The sequence below is a fragment of the Podarcis tiliguerta genome (assembly GCF_965153285.1).
Source record: "Podarcis tiliguerta genome assembly, chromosome: 16".
NCBI classification, from domain to species: Eukaryota; Metazoa; Chordata; class Lepidosauria; order Squamata; family Lacertidae; genus Podarcis; species Podarcis tiliguerta.
This window is the reverse complement of record NC_139549.1, coordinates 24,837,641-24,859,424: the sequence shown is the minus strand read 5'-3', so window position 1 is coordinate 24,859,424 and position 21,784 is coordinate 24,837,641. Positions and strand designations below refer to the sequence as shown.

General features: G+C 47.3%; 1 protein-coding gene across 3 annotated transcripts in view; it reads right to left on the bottom strand.

The window, feature by feature from the left end:
- Positions 1–21,784, bottom strand: part of INPP5J (inositol polyphosphate-5-phosphatase J) — a 37,389-nt gene that overhangs the window by 3,328 nt on the left and 12,277 nt on the right. For all 3 annotated transcript variants that reach the window (XM_083417625.1, XM_083417624.1, XM_083417623.1), the window contains exons 3-12: positions 18,678–18,788; positions 16,482–16,590; positions 10,783–10,899; positions 9,451–9,626; positions 6,060–6,171; positions 5,283–5,392; positions 4,981–5,164; positions 3,489–3,626; positions 1,443–1,520; positions 127–231 (exon numbers count right to left, since the gene is read on the bottom strand). In XM_083417625.1, coding sequence (XP_083273751.1) covers positions 127–231; positions 1,443–1,520; positions 3,489–3,626; positions 4,981–5,164; positions 5,283–5,392; positions 6,060–6,171; positions 9,451–9,626; positions 10,783–10,899; positions 16,482–16,590; positions 18,678–18,788 — 1,240 coding nt within the window. The remainder of the gene's footprint in view (positions 1–126; positions 232–1,442; positions 1,521–3,488; positions 3,627–4,980; positions 5,165–5,282; positions 5,393–6,059; positions 6,172–9,450; positions 9,627–10,782; positions 10,900–16,481; positions 16,591–18,677; positions 18,789–21,784) is intronic.

Sequence of the window (21,784 nt, the reverse complement as noted above, 5' to 3'; positions counted from 1 at the left end):
AACCTGTGACCTTCTGCATGCAAAGCAGATGTTCTACCTACTGAGCTTAGAGCACTTTCCCCCCAACTCGCACTGCTGCTTAATGTCAAATAAGCATCCCTCTTGCACATCTGTCTCTGTGCTTACCTGGAAGGGCTCTGTCACACCCACCAAACAGCTGTAGCTGTTGCTGTAGTAACCCAGGATATAGTCTCCCTTCCCTTTGGGTAGAGACTCCTCTGGAAACAGTAACTAAATATTTGGGAAGAGAAAACGGGACAGCTATAAGGGTGGTCAAGAGCAACAAAATGCCAACCTAAACAGCAGAGAGCCAGTGGTGGTGGTGTCTAATGCAATAATAAATATACACCTTGCATGTGCCATATAAACTCTAAATCACGGTTTCCCAAACTTGGGTCTCCAGATCTTTTATTGACTACAACTCCCATCATCCCTAGCTAGCAGGACCAGTGGTCAGGGATGATGGGAATTGTGGTCCAAAAAGAAGCTGGAGACCTAAGTTTCAGAAACCCTACTCTAAATGATAACATACCGTAGGTATCAGTAAGAATATCATACAGTGGTACCTTGGTTCTCAAAAGGCAAAAACCCAGAAGTAGGTGTTCCGGTTTTCAAACGATTTTCGGAAGCCGACTGTCCAATGCGACTGGCGGCTATTGTTTCTGGGGCACTTGCACCAATCAGAAGCCATGCCTTGGTTTTCAAACATTTTGGAGGTCAAACTGACTTCCTGAATCGATTAAGTTTGGCGCTTTTGTTTTTGCTATTTATTTTGCATTTTTGTTTCTGAGGCTTTTTCGGTTTATTTGTTTTTGTGACTGTGTGGAACCCAGTTCAGCTGTCGGCGGTTCGAAAACCCGCGGTGGGGTGCGCTCCCGCTGCTCGGTCCCAGCGCCTGCCAACCTAGCAATTCGAAAGCACCCCCGGGTGCAAGTAGATAAATAGGGACCGCTTACTAGCGGGAAAGTAAATGGCAGTTCAGCTACTGATTGATTGTGTGACTGCGGAAATGGATAAAAGCCCCCCATCCAAACAAAGAGTATCATCAGTGCAGGTAAGAAAAAAAGTAATTTTTTTATCCTCTACAACACTGTCTTATTTATTTTATAGTACACAGTGCATTGATCATTTCCATTATTCCTTCCATTTTATGGATCAATTATAGTAAAATTGATGTTCAATTGCTGTTTTAGGGGTTGTTTTAAAAAGTCTGGAACAGATTCATCCATTTTGCATTTCTTTCTATGGGAAAGAGCGCCTTGGTTTTGGAACGCTTTGGTTTTGGAACAGAATTCCGGAATGGATTAAGTTTGAGAACCAAGGTACCACTATAATCCAACACATCCTATTATGTAGCACTTTAAATACATATTCCCATGATATCATAATGCAAAATTGTTTACTGTTTACCCCCCCCCCAAAAAAAATTCATATTCCCATACCTGGTAAACATTGCTTTCGGCATCTTCCTGCTTTGCCCAGACATAGGCAACATAGTCCTTCAAGTGCCGGAAGCCCACCTGGGAGAGGGGAGACGGGGAGGGGTGCAGAAAAACATCACCAGGGCTTTTTCCCAGCGGGGTTGTACATCCTCTCCCCCACCAAAAGAAACCCTTGACAGCCCTCCTATTATTGTATCTTCCAACCACAGGATCGCTCAGCAGGTTAGAGCATGGTGCTGATAAGGCCAAGGTTGCAGGTTCGATCCCCGTATGGGGCAGCTGCACATTCCTGCATTGCAGGGGGTTGGACTAGATGATCCTCAGCGGTCCCTTCCTCTGCTTAGCCAGAGGGTTTTGGGAAGGGACAGAGCACATGCTTGGCATGTAGAAGGTATCTGCTTCAAACTCCAGCATCTCCAGGTAGGCCTGGGAAAGACCCCTGCCTGACTCCCCGGTGGGGACAATACCGAGCTAGTTAGACCGGGGGTCTGATTTGTCAGAAGCAATGACCCTTGGCTAGGTGACCTAAAGATCTGTAAAAAATGGCTTTCCTGTGCACACCAAAACCTTTGGGTTCCTGCAAGGATTTTGCCAGCCTTCATTTGTGCTGTTTCTGAACCTCCCACAGCACAGAGCAAGCATCGCTGCTGATCATCATTGTCATGTGGCTGTTTGTTGCTCCCTCCACCTTTGCAGCATGAATAATTTCAATCAGATGCCTTGGAGGTCTGGCCCTGGAAATCATCGCATTCTGGAAATCATCCTGAAATTGTTTTAATCCTAGCTCCCCCCCCCCCCCCCGAGAGGTGGCGGAACAGAGCAGAGCTGAAAATGATCTTGGGAGAGCCTGTGCAGACCAGGTGACCCAAATTAATTTGCTTTATCTTAGCCTCAGCCTTGCTACCTGCAGTAGGGGGAATAATAACACAGTCCTACCCAATAGGGCTTTTATAAGAATGGTAGCAGGATTATGCTTGGAAGACTTAAAAACATTGCATTTGTAATAATTACGGTTCATCCAGGCTGCCTTTTGCAGTCAGGGATTGTAAAATATTTATCAGCTTCCTGACACTTTCAGTGGAAAGAAACTAAGTAAGTAACAAAAAGCTTCATTAATTGCTAAAACCACACCAAAAATAGTAATGGGTTTTGGTGTTATTAAGGGACGCGGGTGGAGCTGTGGGTAAAATCTCAGCGCCTAGGACTTGCCGATCACATGGTCGGCGGTTTGAATCCCCGCGGCGGGGTGAGCTCCTGTCATTCGGTCCCAGCTCCTGCCCACCTAGCAGTTCGAAAGCACCCCTAAGTGCAAGTAGATAAATAGGGACCGCTTTATAGCGGGAAGGTAAACGGCGTTTCCGTGTGCTGCTCTGGTGCTGGTTCGCCGGAGCAGCTTCGTCACGCTGGCCACGTGACCCGGAAGTGTCTGCGGACAGCGCTGGCTCCCGGCCTCTAGAGTGAGATGAGCGCACAACCCTAGAGTCTGTCAAGACTGGCCCGTACGGGCAGGGGTACCTTTACCTTTACCTTTACCTTTTGGTGTTATTAGATCAGGTTGTCAAAGATAAAACACAGCAGACAGAACTGTCAGGTTAAATATAATATCATCTGGCTGCCTTTCTAAAATGTATGTGCAAAATACAAAGATGGGGGGGGGGTTTCCCACCCCACCCTTGAATTTCTTAACATCCCTTCCTGTTGTCCTCTGAAAAGCACTGAGAGATAGTCTAGCCCATGCACACACAAAAAGTTGTTTTCTTTTATTCTCATTCTCTGTTTTGTCTTAACAGTGACGGCAGAAAAAAGGAAACGGAATTGGGATATTGCATGCAGGGAAGGTGAGCTTTGCAAGAGGTCAGCTGCTGCTGCAGGAGGCAGGGAGATAAGCTTTGCAAAATCTCATGGTGCGCATCACAGCCCATTCCCCTGTGTGCAGAAGCTGGCACACCCAAAGCTTCTTTTATTTTATATGCTCTGCCCTCGTGTCGCTGCAGCCCTTGGTCAGGTGTTACTGGAAAACCACTGTGTGCAGCAACTGCCTCTTACCCGGTAAAGGGCGACCCAGTCCCAGGAGCTGCGGTGATAGCTCGAAGACACCTTGTACCAGGTGACGGCTTGTTCCGGTTTCGTCCACTCATCAGCTACCTGAAGCTCCACCAGCGGCACGTCAGCCCTGGAAGCAAACTGCCAGAGAGAGAGAGAGAGAAAGGGGAGCAGGTGGTTTATATGAAGATTACCCACTCTGGATCCCACAGCTAATTTCCCCTGGTCTCCTCACTGGCCCAAATAGGACTACTTTAGCCAGCTAGCCCTGGTGATCATCTAATGCTCATTGGATTTTTGAATTCTGAATTTATTGTTATTCATGTTTTATACTGTCTTTTATTCTGTTTTTTGTTGCATCAATTACCTTATTTTTCGCTCTTATAAGACGTGCTTTCCCCTCCCTAAAAAGTAAGGGGAAATGTGTGTGCATCTTATGGAGCGAATGCAGGCGGGAGGCTCTGCTCAGCGCTCCCTTTAAAGAGCCGTGTGGAGCGTGTATGCGGCTCTTGGGGGCTTTTTCCCAAGGAGGGGGAGGTTCTCTCTTTGCTGTCTGCTGGCTCTCAGCCAGCAGCACATGGGCTCAGTCCCCATAAGGGGATGAATTCACACTATGTTCTGTAACTACAAGCTAAAATCTGCCTTCAGGGATCATACTGTGAACTGAATGTGAATGTGAGTAAACTTCTTGTTACTTTTAAGGAAAGACTCTTGTCTTTTAAGAGGGATCAAAGGGGACACCAGGAATAATCCAACCTGTTCAAACCAGACTGGATTGCTTAACTAAAGAGAATCAAACGAATCTGCAAACTAGCTTCCTGAGGGGAATCTGCTCTGCTACATGACTCACTGTGAAGGAAGGATAATATTTAATCAATATATCCTCTCCCACTGTCCTTAACATTCCCACACTGGAGTCGTAAATGACTATCAGGCTTTAACAGCTGGTATCACGAGTTCATTGGTTTTATGGGGTTAAACTAAATACAGGCAACCCCCAATTTGCATGGGGATTGTGTTACAGGTCCTCACACATGACTGTGTAGCACATGTAAACCTGTCATCATGACCCTGTTACACCCTCTTCCAGGTCCGAACAGGATGTGTGCAAGCACAGCTGAGCCTGCCTTGAATGCGTGCAGAATGGTCATTGCTTGTAATTTCAATTGGATTTTGAATAAATATGCATTTTCCACTGTTTCTAATTTTATTATTGTTGTCCTTAGTGGATCGTGCAAACCACTACAACGATTAATGCTTTGCATAGGACAGGGTAGGGGTCACTGGGGATGGAACCAAGGGGGCAGCAGAGGCCCCCCAAAGTTTGGAAACCACAGGTTTAGGAGAATTCATTAGACAGAGCAAAATTCTCTGTCCCAGTTTATTGGTTGAAGAGAAGCCTTGATCTTCACCACTCATAACAGCACAGACCTGACTTGGCGCACAGCCCAGAGATTCTCGGCTGCGTCACTTCCCACCAGGGCTGCAGACTCACCTTCACGGCAAAGATGGAGACCACCGGCTTGTGGTCACTGACGGTGTACTCCATGTGGCTGCAATAGCATAGCTGGTTCACAGACAGGAGGCCACAGATGGATCTCCCGGGATGCGTCGGTGCACCAGAGCCTTTGATCTTCCACAGGATCCGGTCGGTCCAAGCCGGCTTCCTTTTCTTGGCACTGTGAGGCACGCGAGAGAGCAGAATGAGCGGGCACTAAAGGGCACAGCGGTTCTCCCCTATCCCTCCACTTAGGATACGAATGCCCCCATCCAGTCCAGCCAGACACGCCCCATTACCTGGTGTCATACATGTCGGTGCCCACGTCAAACTTGAAGGTTGGGGGGAAATTGAGGGGTCCCTCTTGGAAGCCTTTCAAGATAGGCCAGGTGTTCTTAGCGATGTTCAGCTGCGTAGAACAAGAGCCCGAGGCAAAGAGAGAGAAAGGATGAGAGCACCTGAAGGAGCGTATCCAACCCATCGTTCTGCCCGGACACTGAGGTCCAGCGCCGAGGGCCTTCTGGCGGTTCCCTCACTGCGAGAAACCAAGTTACAGGGAACCAGGCAGAGGGCCTTCTCAGTAGTGGCACCCGCCTTGTGAAATGCCCTCCCACCAGATGTCAAAGAGAAGAACAACTACCAGATTTTTAGAAGACATCTGAAGGCAGCCCTCTTCAAAAAGGTAAAGGGACCCCTGACCATTAGGTCCAGTTGTGACAGACTCTGAGGTTGCGGTACTCATCTCGCTTTATTGGCCGAGGGAGCCGGCGTACAGCTTCTGGGTCTTGTGGCCAGCATGACTAAGCCGCTTCTGGCGAACCAGAGCAGCGCATGGAAATGCAGTTTACCTTTCCGTCCTAGTGGTACCTATTTATCTACTTGCACTGGTGTGCTTTCGAACTGCTAGGTTGACAGGAGCAGGGACCGAGCAACGGGAGCTCACCCCGTCGCGGGGATTCGAACCGCCGGCCTTCTGATTGGCAAGTCCTAGGCTCCACAGTGTCACCCGTGTCCCAGGGAGGAACCTACTGACACCTTATTACACACAGAGAGAGAGAGAGAAAGTGAGCCCTCACCTGGTCCTTCTCCCAGAGCTGGTGGAGGATGTTGTTGTCAATGGCGTATTTCACAAAGCGGATGTCTAGGCTCTCGATGCGGAAGTTGAGGTCCCCAAACCAAAAGACGATGCTGGGGGGGGGGGGAGGGAAAGGAGACACAGGTGAGACTGGGACCCTCGGCTGTTTGCGTCCACAGCACGGCCAAGTCAGAAGGGAAGGCAGAAAATAAGACACATTCACAGAGGATGTCTAGCAGTGTGGCTGTTCACCTAACTAGAGAACCTCCATGTAAAATAGCAGGGCTATCAGATGTTGGAGAGCAAGGCAGCCAGGGAAAAGCTGTTCCTTGGTTGTGCAAATTCCTTGCGGTAGCTCAATGGCCGGCTTAACTACCGGATTTTTCGCTCTATAAGACACAATTTTCCCCTCTTAAAAAGTAAGGGGAAATGTGTGTGCGTCTTATGGAGTGAATGCAGGCGGGAGGCTCTGCTCAGCGCTCCCTTTAAAGGGCCGTGTGGATCGTGTGTGCAGCTCTTGGGGGCTTTTCCCCAAGGAGGGAGAAGGGCTCCCTCTTTAAAGGGAGCACGGCTCTTGGGGGAGCCTTCCTCCCGCTGCCCAGGAGAGGCTTCGCCCAGCTATCCCAGAAGCCAGAACAGCAAGAGGCTATCCCAGAAGCCAGATCCCTCTTGCTGTTCTGGCTTCTGGGATTCAGAATATATTTTTTTCTTGTTTTCCCCCTCCAAAAACTAGGTGTGTCTTATGGTCTGCTGCGTCTTATAGAGCGAAAAATACGGTATCTGTTTGTGCTTTTATTGTGTGTTTTCATATTGGGAACGGCCCTGAGATCTTTTGATGAAAGGCAGTACAGTGGTACCTCGGGTTAAGTACTTAATTCATTCCGTAGGTCCGTACTTAACCTGAAACTGTTCTTAACCTGAAGCACCACTTTAGCTAATGGGGCCTCCTGCTACTGCCGCGCTGCTGGAGCACAATTTCTGTTCTCATCCTGAAGCAAAGTTCTTAACCTGAAGCACTATTTCTGGGTTAGTGGAGTCTGTAACCTGAAGAGTATGTAAGCTAAAGCGTATGTAACCCGAGGTACCACTGTATATAAATCTAATAAATAAAATACTTCTTTTTTTAAAAAAACCAGCCAGCCATTTCTCACACAAAGGCAAACAAACAACTGGGACACGATGGAGGGGAGAAGGAGCCCTCCCTCCCAAGCAGCAGAGGAAGGAGGCTTTTGCAGGGAACAAATAGCAGTGGCTAAGCCGAGATTCTGAGCCGGGATGTAGGTCAACGTCAGCCGGAAGCCCTCCTGGCTGACTTCCAAACTGCTCTGCCACCGAATGGATCAGGTGGCCTGGACCATCGGCATCAGCTTCGAGCGCCGCCTGGTTAGTCGGAGCCTCCCGATAAAGAGTGTCTCAGGCTTCAAACGGTCAAATGTCACAGCAAGCCCTGCGTGTGCCAGCCTGCCCACCTGGGCAGCCCACGAAGACACATTTCCACCAGCGGGAACCAGTCGGAATCAGATGGCAGAAGTGATGTGGGCAGATGGTGGGGGGGGCAGGGAGACAGATTGCACTTAGCACTGATACCCTCCCATATTTTTTTTCTTTAAAAAAAAAAGTGTCAGAAAGCAATCACTTTGATGATGGAAATTCGCCTGTGAGTTCTGGGAATCTGGTTTGGGTTGGGCACGATTTCTGCACAAATGCTTTCCGTCCATCGATTTCTCCCCACCCTCTCTCCCCACCCCCTAGATGTGTGAGAGAGACAGGGGGAGGGAGGGGAGGAAGTTAGCTTAGCCCGGAGAAGAGAAGAATGACGTGATCGCCTTCTTCAAATACCTAAAGGGCTGTTGCAAGCTTGTTTTCTGCTGCTCCAGAGGGGAGGACTTGAACAAAAGCTGATCTACAGTGGAATGGACTCACTCAAAGTGATGGGTTCTGCTTCATTGGAGACTTTTAAACAGAGGTTGGATGGCCATCTGTCAGGGACTTTTAGCCACGATTCCTGCGCTGCAGGGGGTTGGTCTAGATGACCCGCAGGGGTCCCTTCCAACTCTGCAGTTTTAGCCTCCACATTCCCTCACAGCTCCTTCAACTGCCCCACCTCATCCCTACTCAGCTCCTCTGTGTCCCTCTATCCCTGCTTCATTGCAACCTCTGCCATTATGTAAAACCTCTGTTTAAAAACCAGCCCTTCTTATTTTGTTCTCTTCCCCCCACCCCGACTTCATGCAAATCCAAGAATGGGATGCAGTACCACAGATCCTCCAACGGGTGGACTGCGCGACGACAGCCTCGCGTTTTTATGTGTATAGGAAGATATATATCACTTTGAATCTGGGTTGCTGTTTTATTAACATTCAGATTAACTGGCCTATGTGTCATTGCTGTTTTAAACACACCCAAAAATGCCGCTGTCCTTCAAAAGTCTTAAAGTGCCTGGTTTCCAAAGTAATTTCATGATTACATAATCCCAGCTTTCTCAGTCCGGCACTTTCCAGGCTATTCTGGCTGAGGTTGATGGAAGTCCAGAACAGCTGGAGGGCACCTGATTTAGAAAGGCAGATGTAAGCTTTCTTATAAGTGTTCTGCCCTAGGAAAAAACAGCCTATAAATAAGTATGTGTGCATTAGGGGCTGGTTCCCCTGCTCACTCGGTTTGTCAAGCCCGCCTACCCCTTTGCCCTTCCCCCGCACCTTCCCCCCACCCTTTAAATCTCACCCACCTATCCTCTCCATAGCTGACCTCCCCAACAGCTTCCGTGAGCCTGCCTGCCGTTCCTTGTGGTGCAGCTGGCGTGGCCACCTGCTGGCAGACGTGTGAACTACAGAGCGTGACAACACCTTACATTTCTATTTATATAGGAAGATATGCATTCATACACATTGAAAAGGAGTCTCAGAGACCAGCATAACTGGGAAGAGGGGAAATAACCGAGGCAGTGGAACGGAGGCTGGGGTGGATTGGGAGTCCTGCCCATCTTCCTTCTTGCTTCTCTCTGCCCAAAATCGCCTTCCGACTAAACATCAGGAAGAACTTTTTGATGGTAAGATCTGTTCGACAGTGGAACGGTCTCTCTCAGAAGACAGTGGGGTCTCTCTTTCACTGGAGGTTTTTAAGCAGAGGTTGGATGGCCATCTGTCCAGGTTTATTTAGTTGTGATTCCTGCATTACAGGGGGTTGGACTAGATGAGCGCTGGGGGGCCCTTTCCAATTCAATTATCCAGGAGAAAAGATCAGACTCTCTATCATACAGGAGAGCTTTTCAGCCACAGGGCCACATTCCCTTCCGGGCAATGTTTGTGGGGGAGGGGGACATGCCAGGGGTGGGCAGGGCAAAGGAAAAATGGGCGGGGCAATTGAGATGCAATGCAAATGGGACCGAGACTTACTCGTGGTCAAGGATCCCGCTGGCTGACGGCCCTTCGAACTGCTGCATGTGGAGGATGGTGGTGAAGTCCTCCTTGCGCTGTTCTGCCTTCTCCATGTGTGCCGGTAGGTGGCAGTTTAGGAAGCAGACCATGTTGCCAAAGATGGAGAGGCGGATGCTCACCCCGCCTTTATTGCCCTGCATTGGGGAGGGGGGGGGGAGAAAGGTATGGATCAGCTGCCACCAGGGGCTATGCCTTCGCTCTGCGCCCTTGGACCCATGCACACTTTCTGTTAGGCTTCAGGGACTCGAGTTCCTCCCTTGTGGCAGCAGATAAGGAGTCTTCTTAACAGTTAGAAACTTTAATAATCACAGCGAGAGAACAAAGACCACTCCTCCAATCTGCAGTGTTCCCAATTACGTTCCCTCCTCCCTCCATCCCTATTAAACTACGTCACTCCTACGTCTTGTAATCTGAGCTTGGAGCCGCTATGTTTTCTGTTCTGCCACTATATATATATATATATATATATATATGCTTTTCTTGATTTACAAAAGTGTTTGCAATGTCTCTCATATTTTCCCCCCCATGTAACATTTTTACAAATCAGTTTCATTTGTTGAGACATTAGGAAGAAAAAGGGGAAAGAGGTGTGGGGTGGAGATGGGTGGGGTTGGGTGGCAATGTTTCTATTTTACTTACTATATGTGGGGTTTTGTGTCAGTGTCGCTTGTGCAGGTTCTCTGCTGTTCGCTTGTGTTCCTTTGGTGGTGAGAAAGGTTGGGGTTGGCCTAGGGTGGGGTTGTTCATTTGTGGTTGGCTGTATTTTCATGTGTGAGTGGGGTGGGTGGGTGTTTTGGATTAGGTTAGCCCTACTGATTTGTATGCTGTTGGTGGATTTTTGTCGTGGTCTTGTTGAGTTGTGTATGTGATAAAGGGGAGCCATGAAGGTGTCTTCTTCTATTTGTCCCCGTGTCAGTTTCAGTTTATTAGTTAATTTTTCTAGTAGGGCTGTTTCCCATACTCTTTGGTACCATTGGTCCATGCTTACTCCTGACAGGTCTCTCCTGTTCTGCCACTTTTTGAGCTCTTCTTGACCTCAGGGAGAGCAGAGGATTGCTTTCCAGAGAGAGTGAATCTGTTAACCCTCCCCCCCCCCCAGTGTTTCTTCTCCTAGCTGTTCCCCATCCAGTATTTCCCAGCTTCTGCCTTCTGAACTATGCCCCTCTGCAAACCGTTGTTCCAAATCTATACTGTCCTCCTGCTCCTGGGAAGATTCAGGATCAGGGGGAGGGGGTAGCTCCTACCTTTTTTTTCAGTGCAGCCCTCCTCAGCACAACCCCTGACACTTACCCAGTATCCTCCCAGTCCCGTCCTGGTGCAGTCCGTCTGGATGTCCTGTAGAAACGGCAGGTGGTAGTACTTGGCAAAGACCATCAGGATGACACCTTGCATCCGCACCGTGCTCACCTGGAAGAGCGAAAGGCAGTGAGGGAGCCAGGCAGCATGGTGCAACGGTTAGAGCACCTGGCTAGAGGGCCTGGGAGACCGGTGTTCATTTTCCCACTTGGCCACAATGAAGGTCGCCGGGTGATCTTGGGCCAGCCATCGTCCCTCAGCGTGACCTACCTCACAGGGTTGTTGTGAGGGTTTAAAGCGGGGAGGTGTGGGGAGAACTACGTACACCACCCTTGAGCTCCTTGGGAGGAAAAGTGGGATAGAAATGCAATAATGAATAAATATATCTCTCCACCCTCGCAGAAGGCACGGCACTCAGTTCGAATCCTGAACACACACCCCAGACTCAGGATGGGAGGCTTGCAGGCTGATCTGCAACAGCAAAGTCTAATTAAGAAGAAGTATAGAAGTACAGAAGTATAGAATCACAAAGTTGGAGGGCACCACTGAGGTCATCTAGTCCAACCTTGTTTCTCAATTTGACCCTTTTACATGGTTTTGTATGTTTGTGGTATTTTATGCATTGTGACTTGCCGTTATTTTTATCAATCATTGTTTAGTAATTATTTATTGTAACTGACAAGCGTAAACTGTTTAATTATTATTTGTTGACCTTTAATTTTATTGTTCACTATTCTATTACAACGAATTGCTGAATACAGTTTTACCTTCGACTTCCAAAACGTTCAGAAACCAAATCGTGTTTTCTGATTGGCTGCAGGAAACTCCTGCAGCCAATCGGAAGCTGAGGAAGTCCCGTCCGATGTTTGGCTTCTAAAAATAGTTTGCAAACCAGAACACTCACCTTTTTTTTTTTTTTGCGGCATTTGGGAGCCAAAACATTTGAGAACTAAGCTGTTTGAAAACCAAGGTACGACTGTATTGCTTTATTTGATCTAAGTTGTTTCTTTCAAAGTTATTGTGACTATTTTTTTGGTACTGGATCAGATTGTTATTATGTGTGTGACCTTAGACAGCAAAGGTCACACATGTAATAACAATCTGATCCAGTACCAAAAAAATAGTCATATTTCTTGTTTCTTCAGCTCGTGAATCACCTTGTGTATGGATAGTAACATAGAAAGGCGGTGTTACAAATTAAAAGTGAACTGAAATGTACAGTGGTACCTCGGGTTAAGAACTTAATTTGTTCTGGAGGTCTGTTCTTAACCTGAAACTGTTCTTAACCTGAGGCACCACTTTAGCTAATGGGGCCTCCCACTGCCACCACGCAATTTCTGTTCTCATCCTGAAGCAAAGTTCTTAACCCGAGGTACTCTTTCTGGGTTAGCAGAGTCTGTAACCTGAAGCGCCTGTAACCTGAAACGTCTGTAACCTGAGGTACCTCTGTACTGCAGGAATGTCAACTAAAGCGTCCATAACAGAAGGACACCCAAGCTCTGCTTAAAAACCTCCAAGGAGGGAGAGTCCAGGCTAGGGCCTAGAGGTGAGCTGCTGTCTGGAGAAATAAATGCAAAATATGTGTATTCATGGAAAGTCAGCTTATTGATGGCTACCACCCATGGAGGCAGCAATGCTTCTGAATTCCAGTTGCTGGAAACCACAGGAGGGGAAAGTGGGCTCTTGTGCCCAGGTCCTGCTTGCAGGTTTCCAACAGGGATCTGGTCAGTCATGGTGAGAACATGATGCTGGACTAGATGGGCCATTGGCCTCATTCAGCTGGCCTCTTCTCATGTTCTTATGAGTTATGCACAGCGCTCCATTTTCAAAGTGCGTTTCCTTTCTGTATTCTATTACATCGTATGCCACAGCGAGAATAGCATATCCAGTTCGAGAGCACAAAAGTAAAACATGCAAGGGAGATGGAGTTGTCCCAAGGTGATCTGGCGCGTTATGAATGTGTCCTGGAAAGCTCCGGCTGTGTGTGGGGTGGGCAGGGCGAGAGAGAGAGGAGTAGAGTCAGGCTGGCAGAACAAGCCCATCCCATCGCCCCAAGTCACACAGAGGCTGTCCTAAATAGGGAGACAGCACAGCAGGATCCTCAGCCCTTGAGAAACCAGCAGCCGCTCCTCTCCCCTTCGCCGTCACAACAGCCTCCCAAACGCTCTGATGCTCCTCGTCGCCATGGCATCGCCATGGAGACCGCTGTGATGTTATCGTCGGGAGCAGGGCAGGGTTCTGAGGTCATCCGAGGAACTCAGGCAGGCAAGCACCCAAAGCAGCACGCCTGGAGCACCCTGGCTTTGCCAAGGCTACTGGAGCCTCGCACCCTCCTATCCTCAAAAGCGGGGCTGTGGAGGGAGGGAGGTTGGCACCTGCGACACTCACGAGGGGCATCGCCTCAGCCAGCCTTTGCATCCCTGAATCCCACCAGCGCCGCCGTCACTGGGCCAGAATGGGCTGGGGCTTGCAGATCTTTGCAATCTGGGCTGTCGTCTGAGGTTTCGTGTGCGTCTTGGGGACGCATCTATCTATGCGAACCTGCCTCCCTGTGCGAGCACCTTCTCTCAGTGCCCTCAACATCAGAGGAATGAACCAGACATAGCCTTTTCTGTGCCCGCTCCCAGGTTGTGAAGTTCTCTCCCAAGAGAGGTCAGACTGGCTCTCTCCATACAGTGATCCCTCGGGTTAAGTACTTAATTCATTCCGGAGGTCCATACTTAACCTGAAACTGTTCTTAACCTGAAGCTAATGGGGCCTCCTGCTGCTGCCGTGCCACCGGAGCACGATTTCTGTTCTCATCCTGAAGCAAAGTTCTTAACCTGAAGCACTATTTCTGGGTTAGCGGAGTCTGTAACCTGAAGTGTCTGTAACCTGAAGCGTCTGTAACCTGAGATACCACTGTATTATCCTCCCACTGGTAGGCTAAGAGAGGCCTTTGAAAGCTAAGGATCAGATGATGCCGATCCACTGGGCTGCCATCCTGGCAAACTGGATTGGGACACCATATCAAGCTGCATCCCATAATGCGCTTTAGGACAGGAGTGGGCAGGAAATCTGTCTGGATCAACTGGGAGGCTGCCACATCGAGAGGGCAGAGGCTATGGGTCAGAAGAGTGGACCCATGGGCAGTGACAGACATTATGTGCATTTGTGTACAGTGGACGCTCGGGTTGTGAACATGATCCGTGCAGGAGGCACATTCGCAACCCACAGCATCCGCAACCTGCAGCACCGTGCCTGCACATGTGCTGGTTGTGATTCAGAGCTTCTGTGCATGTGCAAAGTGTGATTCAGCGCTTCTGTGCATGTGCGAGCGCCAAAACCCCGAAGTAACCCATTCTGGTGCTTCCAGGTTTCAGCGCACCCGTAACCCGAAAACGCGCAACCTGAAGCATCTGTAACCCGAGGTATGATTGTATTCTAATGAACTGAACAGAGTGAAAGGTTATGAGTCATGGGGGTGCAGAGATGGGGTGTGTGAATGGGGGTATGAATGAACTTAGTGCTTAGCTTATATCTTTAGTTACTATTTTGTTAATGTTTCTAATATTGTTTTATGGATTCTAAATGCTGCATCGATTTGTTAAACGCACCAGTTGTCACAACTGTGAGGTTTAGCTTATTTTTCAGTTGCTGTTTTTTATAGATTGCAATTTTTTTTGGATAATTTGTTAATTCTTTTATATGACGTATGATGTATTCGCGATGTGCTATCATGTTTTATTATGTTATGGTTATTTATAGGTTGTTAAATCGCTTTCAGATTCATTTGAATGAACAGTGGCATAGAAATGCAATCAATCAATCAATCAATCAATCAATCACAGCTGCCCCACCCCTGGCTTATTGCCCACCACTACCATGGCCAGGGGCCAGGGACCAGCGCATTGCCAACAGTCACTTGAGATCTGCAAGGCTAACTCCCCCAACACCTGCCCACCAGCTGATGTCACTTGTGACATCATCTGATGAGTGGGAGGACAAGGTTAAATCCTGCACTGGCAGTGTGTACCGGTTTCGAGCAAGGAACAGGGGCACATAGCCAAAGCAGCAGGATTTTACACACACATCCTGCTCATCAGCTGGTGAGTGGAGGGGTTAAATCCTGCTCGTTTCAGCAAATTTCCTAATTCAGAACCCCTTGCTGAAACAGTCAAGGAAAGGAAACATAGCGAGAGGAAACCCAGGAACCACAGCAGGGAGATCAGAAATCATACTAGAATTAGTGAAGAATTAACGCGGGTGGCGCTGTGGGTTAAACCACAGAGCCTAGGGCTTGCCGATCAGAAGGTCGGTGGTTCGACTCCCCGCGATGGGGTGAGCTCCCGTTGCTCGGTCCCTGCTCCTGCCAACCTAACAGTTCGAAAGCACCTCAAAGTGCAAGTAGATATATAGGTACTGCTCCAGTGGGAAGGTAAACGATGTTTCCATGGTTCGCCAGAAATGGCTTAGGCATGCCGGCCACATGACCCGGAAGCTGTACACCACCCCCCTCGGCCAAAAAAGTGAAATGAGCGCCGCAACCCCAGAGTCATCTGTGACTGGACCTAATGGTCAGGGGTCCCTTTACCTTTTAAACTCAATTTTGGATGTAAGAAGTGCAAACTCTTTTTCGGATTGCTTTTTGTTGTGTACTACATTTTTGATATATTTTTTCTTTGCCTTGCTATGTTTTTTCTTTTAAAACCAATAAAGCAGTTTTAAAAAGAAACAGTCAGGGAAAACCTCCTTTTAGCAGTACCCTGAAAGGTACTTTGACGTGCTCCTTTATTTTTATTATTACAGCCTTTATTTAATTTTTTTTACACCTCACCTTTTCTCCAATGCCTGGATAGCTAAGTTGCTGATAACACCAAGATCACAGGTTCAAGCTTTGCATGGGACAGGTTGGGTAGATAACTGTTGGTGTCCCTTCCAACTCTACAATTCTAAGCCCTGACTTTGGAACTTCAAGGCACCTTGCATCATTGTGATGTCAGGTGATTGACAGGTGGGCCTCCTGTCCAATGCGGCTCATGCATCTAATCCCAATACGGATCTGGCCCATGTAGTTTCTCACACACACACACACACACACACACACAATGGTAATCTAAACTGCTGGACTATGCCAAAATGGCAAAACTAACTGGGAGACTCAGGAACCAAGAAGACAAGGACTTTAAAAAGGAATGGGGGAAATTTACAATTTACTTAGGAGAGCACTGTAAGCGAAGCAAAACTTTAGCTGGACTATAAGAATCACTTGTAAAGCAACGAACTTTATGGATAATTTGGGGAAATGGAAATAGTGGAGAACATATTGATATGCAGTCTTAATTACTGTAATAAGGACCCATGTAGGAGATGGGCAGGGGGAAATCACGAGAGTCAGAGAATCTCACAAAATGATTATAGAAATTGTTTGATTGTAAATTTCTATTGATAAAAATAAAAAAAGAATAACAACTGTGGGAATAATAACACAGTCCCTTAATTAAGTTTGCATTGATCCTGGCTTAAAAAAAAATCTGTTAGTACATACAACATTCTGATTCACTGTTGTTATTTTGTGTAAAAATTAATTTTATCAGCCCTCTGATTATTTGCAGATATTAAAAGCATTTGCATTCGTAACCAAGAAAGAAAGCCCCCCCCCCAACATTCTTAACCTGTCCTCAGCTTGTCACTGAGTTCCCCTCAGTGCTTACCAGTACAAAATTAAATGGACTCAACACCTCCATGAAGAGTTCGCTCCACTGGTCTGTAAAAAGAGCATCTTTGAGCCGTTTGTTGATCATGGAGTTCACTTCCTGGAGCCTGAAAATAATTCAAAATTGTCACCAGCTGGCAGGCAAACACTTTGGAAAGAACACTCTGCTCTCCAAGCACTTTCATGGGATAAAGAAAATGGAGGAAATCTCATGTTCTTATAAATAACCCCTCTTTTTTCCATAAAATTTATATACCAATTGATTGTAAAGCAAAAAGTCTCAGAGAGAATAAAACTGTAAAACTAACTATGAAAACAATTCTTCAAAAGATAAAATCAGCAATGAACTAAAAACAGATTAAAACTTACAGCAATTTTTTAAAAGGCTTTTCTAAACAAAAATGGTTTTTTAGCAAAGCCAAATAGAGGGCAGGGAAGGCACCTGCCTGGTGTCAAGAGGCAGTGAGTTCCAGAGATTAAGTCCCACTCTAGACAAAAAAAAAAGATTGATTTCTTACAAATGCATAATGGGTATTATGTGGGACCTAGAACAGCACCAATTCCGTAGTTCAAAGCAGCCGAGGATTTTTCAAGCCAAGGATCAGAGGGGGCTGAGCTCACCCCACCCACAGGGCTGAAATCACTTCCCCCACCAACACAGTACAAAAGACTCAGTGGCTCTACAAAACCTCACCCTGTACCAATTCAAAATCAAAAGGAGAACCTGTTCTTCTGATTGAAGATATGAGAGGGGGAAACCACATAATTGCCAGATAATGGGATCATAGAACTGTAGAGTTTGTTCTGAGGTTTGGGCTGAGTTGTTGCTTTGTCAAAAAAATTTCTCGGGCATTGTCCTTTTTCAACCATTCTCTGTCAATTTAGGAGAAAAGAAATCGCATCTGAAAATTACAAAAGGGGAGGGAGAATTTGGGGTGGGGTGCCTAGATTTGTGAAGATTGCATTAGGGAAACCTGGCTGCAAAAAAACAAACAAACCCTGCAACACTGTGCAAAAATGTATATATTATTAAAATAAAGGTCGGCAGTAAATTTTAAAAAAGAAAAATTTACAAACAGATGTAGAAGTTGAAGGAGCTGGGTATGTTTAGCCTGGAAAAGAGGAGGCTGAGGAGATATAATAGCCATTTTCAAATATCTGAAGGGCTGTCACGTGGAAGATGGAGAAAGGTTGTTTTCTCCTGCTCCGGAGGGTAGGACCCGAACTAATAGATTCAAGTTACAAGGAAAGAGATTACAACTAAGCATCAGGAAGAAATGTCTAAGAATAAGAGCTGTTCGAAAGTAGAGGTCGTGGATTCTCCTATGTGGGGCTACCTTTGAAAGTAACCTGGAAACTGCAACTACTCCAGAATGCGGCCGCTAGACTGGTGACTGGGAGCAGCCGCCGAGACCACATAACACCAGTCCCCTACATTGGCTCCCAGTACATTTCCAAGCACAATTCAAAGTGTTGGTGCTGACCTTTCAAGACCTAAATGGCCTCAACCCAGTATACATGAAGGAGCGTCTCCACCCCCATCATTCAGCCCGGACACTGAGATCCAGCTCCGAGGACCTTCTGGTGGTTCCCTCACTGCGAGAAGAGAGGCTACAGGGAACCAGGCAGAGGGCCTTCTCCGTGGTGGCACCCGCCCTGTGGAACGCACTCCCACCAGATGTCAAGGAAATAAACAACTATCTGACTTTTAGAAGACATCTGAAAGCAGCTCTGTTTAGGGAAGTTTTTAATGTTTGATTGTGCTTTTAATTATGTTGGGAGCCACCCAGAGTAGCTGGGGAAACCCAGCCAGATGGGCGGGGTATTTATTTTTCTTCGTCTTCATCTTCTTTGGAGGTTTTTAAAGCAGAGGTTGGAGGGATGCTTTAGTTGAGATTCCTGCATTTCAGGGGGCTGGACTAGATGTCCCCCAAGGTCGCTTCCAACTCCACAATTCTAAGTGGGGAGAATGAAACTTCAAGGTTGTGGGGGGAGGATGAGAAAGGGAGAGAAACTAAATCGGGCAGATTTGGCCATCTCTAGTCCCAGATGTTCACATCTGGGAATCACTGCCCTGAGCACCATTCCTTCACTCTGCAGAGTTGTGCTGGATGGGAGTTCACACACACTTAAACACACACTCTACTGACATGCTCTGCCAAAAGGGCAGTCCATGGCGGATCCTTTTCCTTACCCAATGGTGATCATGTCTGTGTCGTTGGAGTCCCCCGTGTTGAGGTGCAGGAGCGAGGTCACGTCAGTGGGAGGCATGGCTGTGCCAACGTTCCAGGTCACGATAGTGATGCTAAGAGGAAACAGGGAGCCTGGTGTCAAGGGTCATTAGCATTAAACTCAAGGCTGTATGACTGTCACACACTCTATTTGGGGCTGCCCTTGGGCCTGGTTCGGAAGCTCCAGCTGGGGCAGAATGCTGAGGCCAGACTGCTGACGGGAGCTTCTGGTCAAGAACATGCAGCCCCCTTGTTAGAACAACTCCACTGGCTTGCCCATCTGAACAACTTAGGTCTAAGGTACCACAGGGAACACTTGAACCCGGTATGTTTCTGAGCACAATTCAAAGTGTTGGTGCTGACCTTTAAAGCCCTAAACGGCCTTGGCCCAGTATACCTGAAGGTGCGTCTCCAACCCCATCGTTCAGCCTGGACACTGAGGTCCAGCTCTGAGGGCCTTCTGGTGGTTCCATCACTGCGAGAAGTGAGGTTACAGGGAACTAGGCAGAGGGCCTTCTCGGTGGTGGCACCCACCCTGTGGAATGCCCTCCCATCAGATGTCAAGGAAATAAACAACTATCTGACTTTTAGAAGACATCTGCAGGCAGCCCTGTTTAGGGAAGTATTTAATGTTTGATGTTTTATCGTGTTTTTAACATTCTGTTCAGAGCCAGCCAGAGGGGCAGGGTATTATTATTATTATATGTCCTACCTTGAGCACGGAAATCACCTGTAGGAGCATCATTGGTTATTCCCCAAGTTGGTGAAGCTCATTGACAACAAGAAACCAAGCCTTTAGTATCATTGGCCCAGTCCTGTGGAACTCTCGGCCACTAGAGAGTCAGCAGGTGCCTTCTGTGCCAACTCTTAAACACCTGCCGAAAACATTTCTACTCTCTAGTCAGGCCTATGCAGGCGATTAAGAGCACTGTTGGGATTCTATTCCACCTTTTGCTGCAGACATGGGATTGTTGCGTGTCACACGTCTGTTTACACTCCAGCACAGATTGCTGGTGTGAGCGGAACTTCCGCTCTGTATAGTTGTTGTTTTTAGCTCTCTCTCCGAGAAGACGGCAAGGAGAGACGACATGTTTCTTTGTCCTGATTTATGTTTAATAAAGGCATAGCTTAGTATGTATCTACAGCCTCAAGCCTCTTCTGTTGCGCAGTATACACTGCTGAGTAAAGTGTGCTCAAGTCTGTAAGCTTGGGTCGCTGATGTACGTCGGAGCAGAGGTCGAGGAATCTCCGCAGCAACAAGGCTGAGAGGGAGACGTTCCAGCTGGTCTTTCGACCCCCTGATTCTGACAAACACACACTTCCACATTGGTTAATTGATGTCTGTTTTTAACTCTCTAACCTTTTCACAGTTTTTATTTTACTATTTTTTATGTTTTATTGCTATAAACCACTTTGATTATTTTTTTTGACATAGCAGAATATAAGTACAGTTAACCTTGGTTGTTGTACGCTCCAGATGTCGGACGTTTTGGCTTTCAAACGCCAACAACCCAGAAGTGAATGCTTCCGTTTTTGAACGATTTTTGGAGGTCGAACGGCTTTCAAGGTGCATTTCTCCATTTTTTCAATGGATTTTGCAGACAGCCCCATTATGCCTAGGTTGTCAAATGTTTCAGAAGTCGAACCAGAATGGATTACGTTCGACAACTGAGGTTCCACTGTATTTTTGTAAGTAAAATACAATAATAATTATGGGTTGTTGTTATTAGTATCGTCTTTGTGCCCTTCACCCTAAAGTCCCAAGGAAGGTTACATTAATTTGCACTATTAAAAACAGTTTAAACAACTTACAATCACAAAATAAGGTAGGTCCCTGATAGGGTTGCCATATTTTGAAGAGCAAAAAAGAGGACACATTTGCCAACTTACCGTATTTTTCCGTGTATAACACGTCCCCGTGTATAAGACGACCCCTATTTTTGGGGACTCCAGATTAAGGAAATGGGGAAAGATTGCACAGAGTTGTTGAAGTTTGGGGTGAGGAGTTGCCGACAATCACTCACCCGCCTGGCCACCACTGCCAATCACACGCCTCGACGAACCCGCCAATCACCTGCCTGCCAATCGCCCACCCAATTGCCGCAGCAGCAGCCAATCCCCTTGCCACAACCACCAATCACCCGCCCAATTGCCGCTGACATCTCCTGCTTGCAGCTGCCACCAATCGCCCAGCCTCACTCTGCACTATCCATGTACAGTGGCCGTTCAGGTTGCGCACGTGATCCTTGCAGGAAGCCTGTTCGCAATCCGCAGCGTTCACAACCTGCAGCACCATGTCTGCGCACACATGGTTTGCGATTTGGCACTTCTGCGCATGCACAAAGCACAATTTAGCGCTTCTGCGCATGCGCCCAAACCCAGAATTAACCTGTTCCAGTACTTCCGGGTTTGGCGCGGTGCACAACCTGAAATCGCACAACCCGAAGCGTCTGTAACCCGAGGTATGACTGTATAAGATGACCCCCATTTTTTCCCATTTTTAAAATAATAATAAAAAAATCATCTTATACATGGAAAAATACGGTATACTTTTAACTATGGATCACTATGAAGAAAGAGGACATGTGCTGGAAAAAAGGACACATGGCAACCCTAAAACTGTCGAAAGCCAGAGTGGCAACCTTAAAGTAAGCTGGACTGAGGTTTGCTAGACTGAGATTCAGCTAGCCAGAAACACTTATTTCACATTCACACCTGCACACCAGGCATGCAGGAAGAGGCTGTGCAGATGAAGTTGCCCCCCCCCCATCAACAAACCACAGACAGAGTTTGCCTCACCCCAGACACCATCATTCAGCTGCAGGCTTTTGAGACGTGGTGCTTCATCTGAGACAAGCAGCTTCCAAGAATTTTGCAGATCAAGACAGTGACAGCCTTTGAACACCCCAGTATTTTATGCCTCAACCACCTCCTCATTAATTCATACATCACACAGGCATCTACTAGGTGTAGTTTTAGACATCTTAAAAAGGTTATTTAGACAAGCTTTCTTTGCCACGTGAGTGACCTAGTTTTGCATTTTTTGCCTTGCTGTTTTTTTTACCTCAGA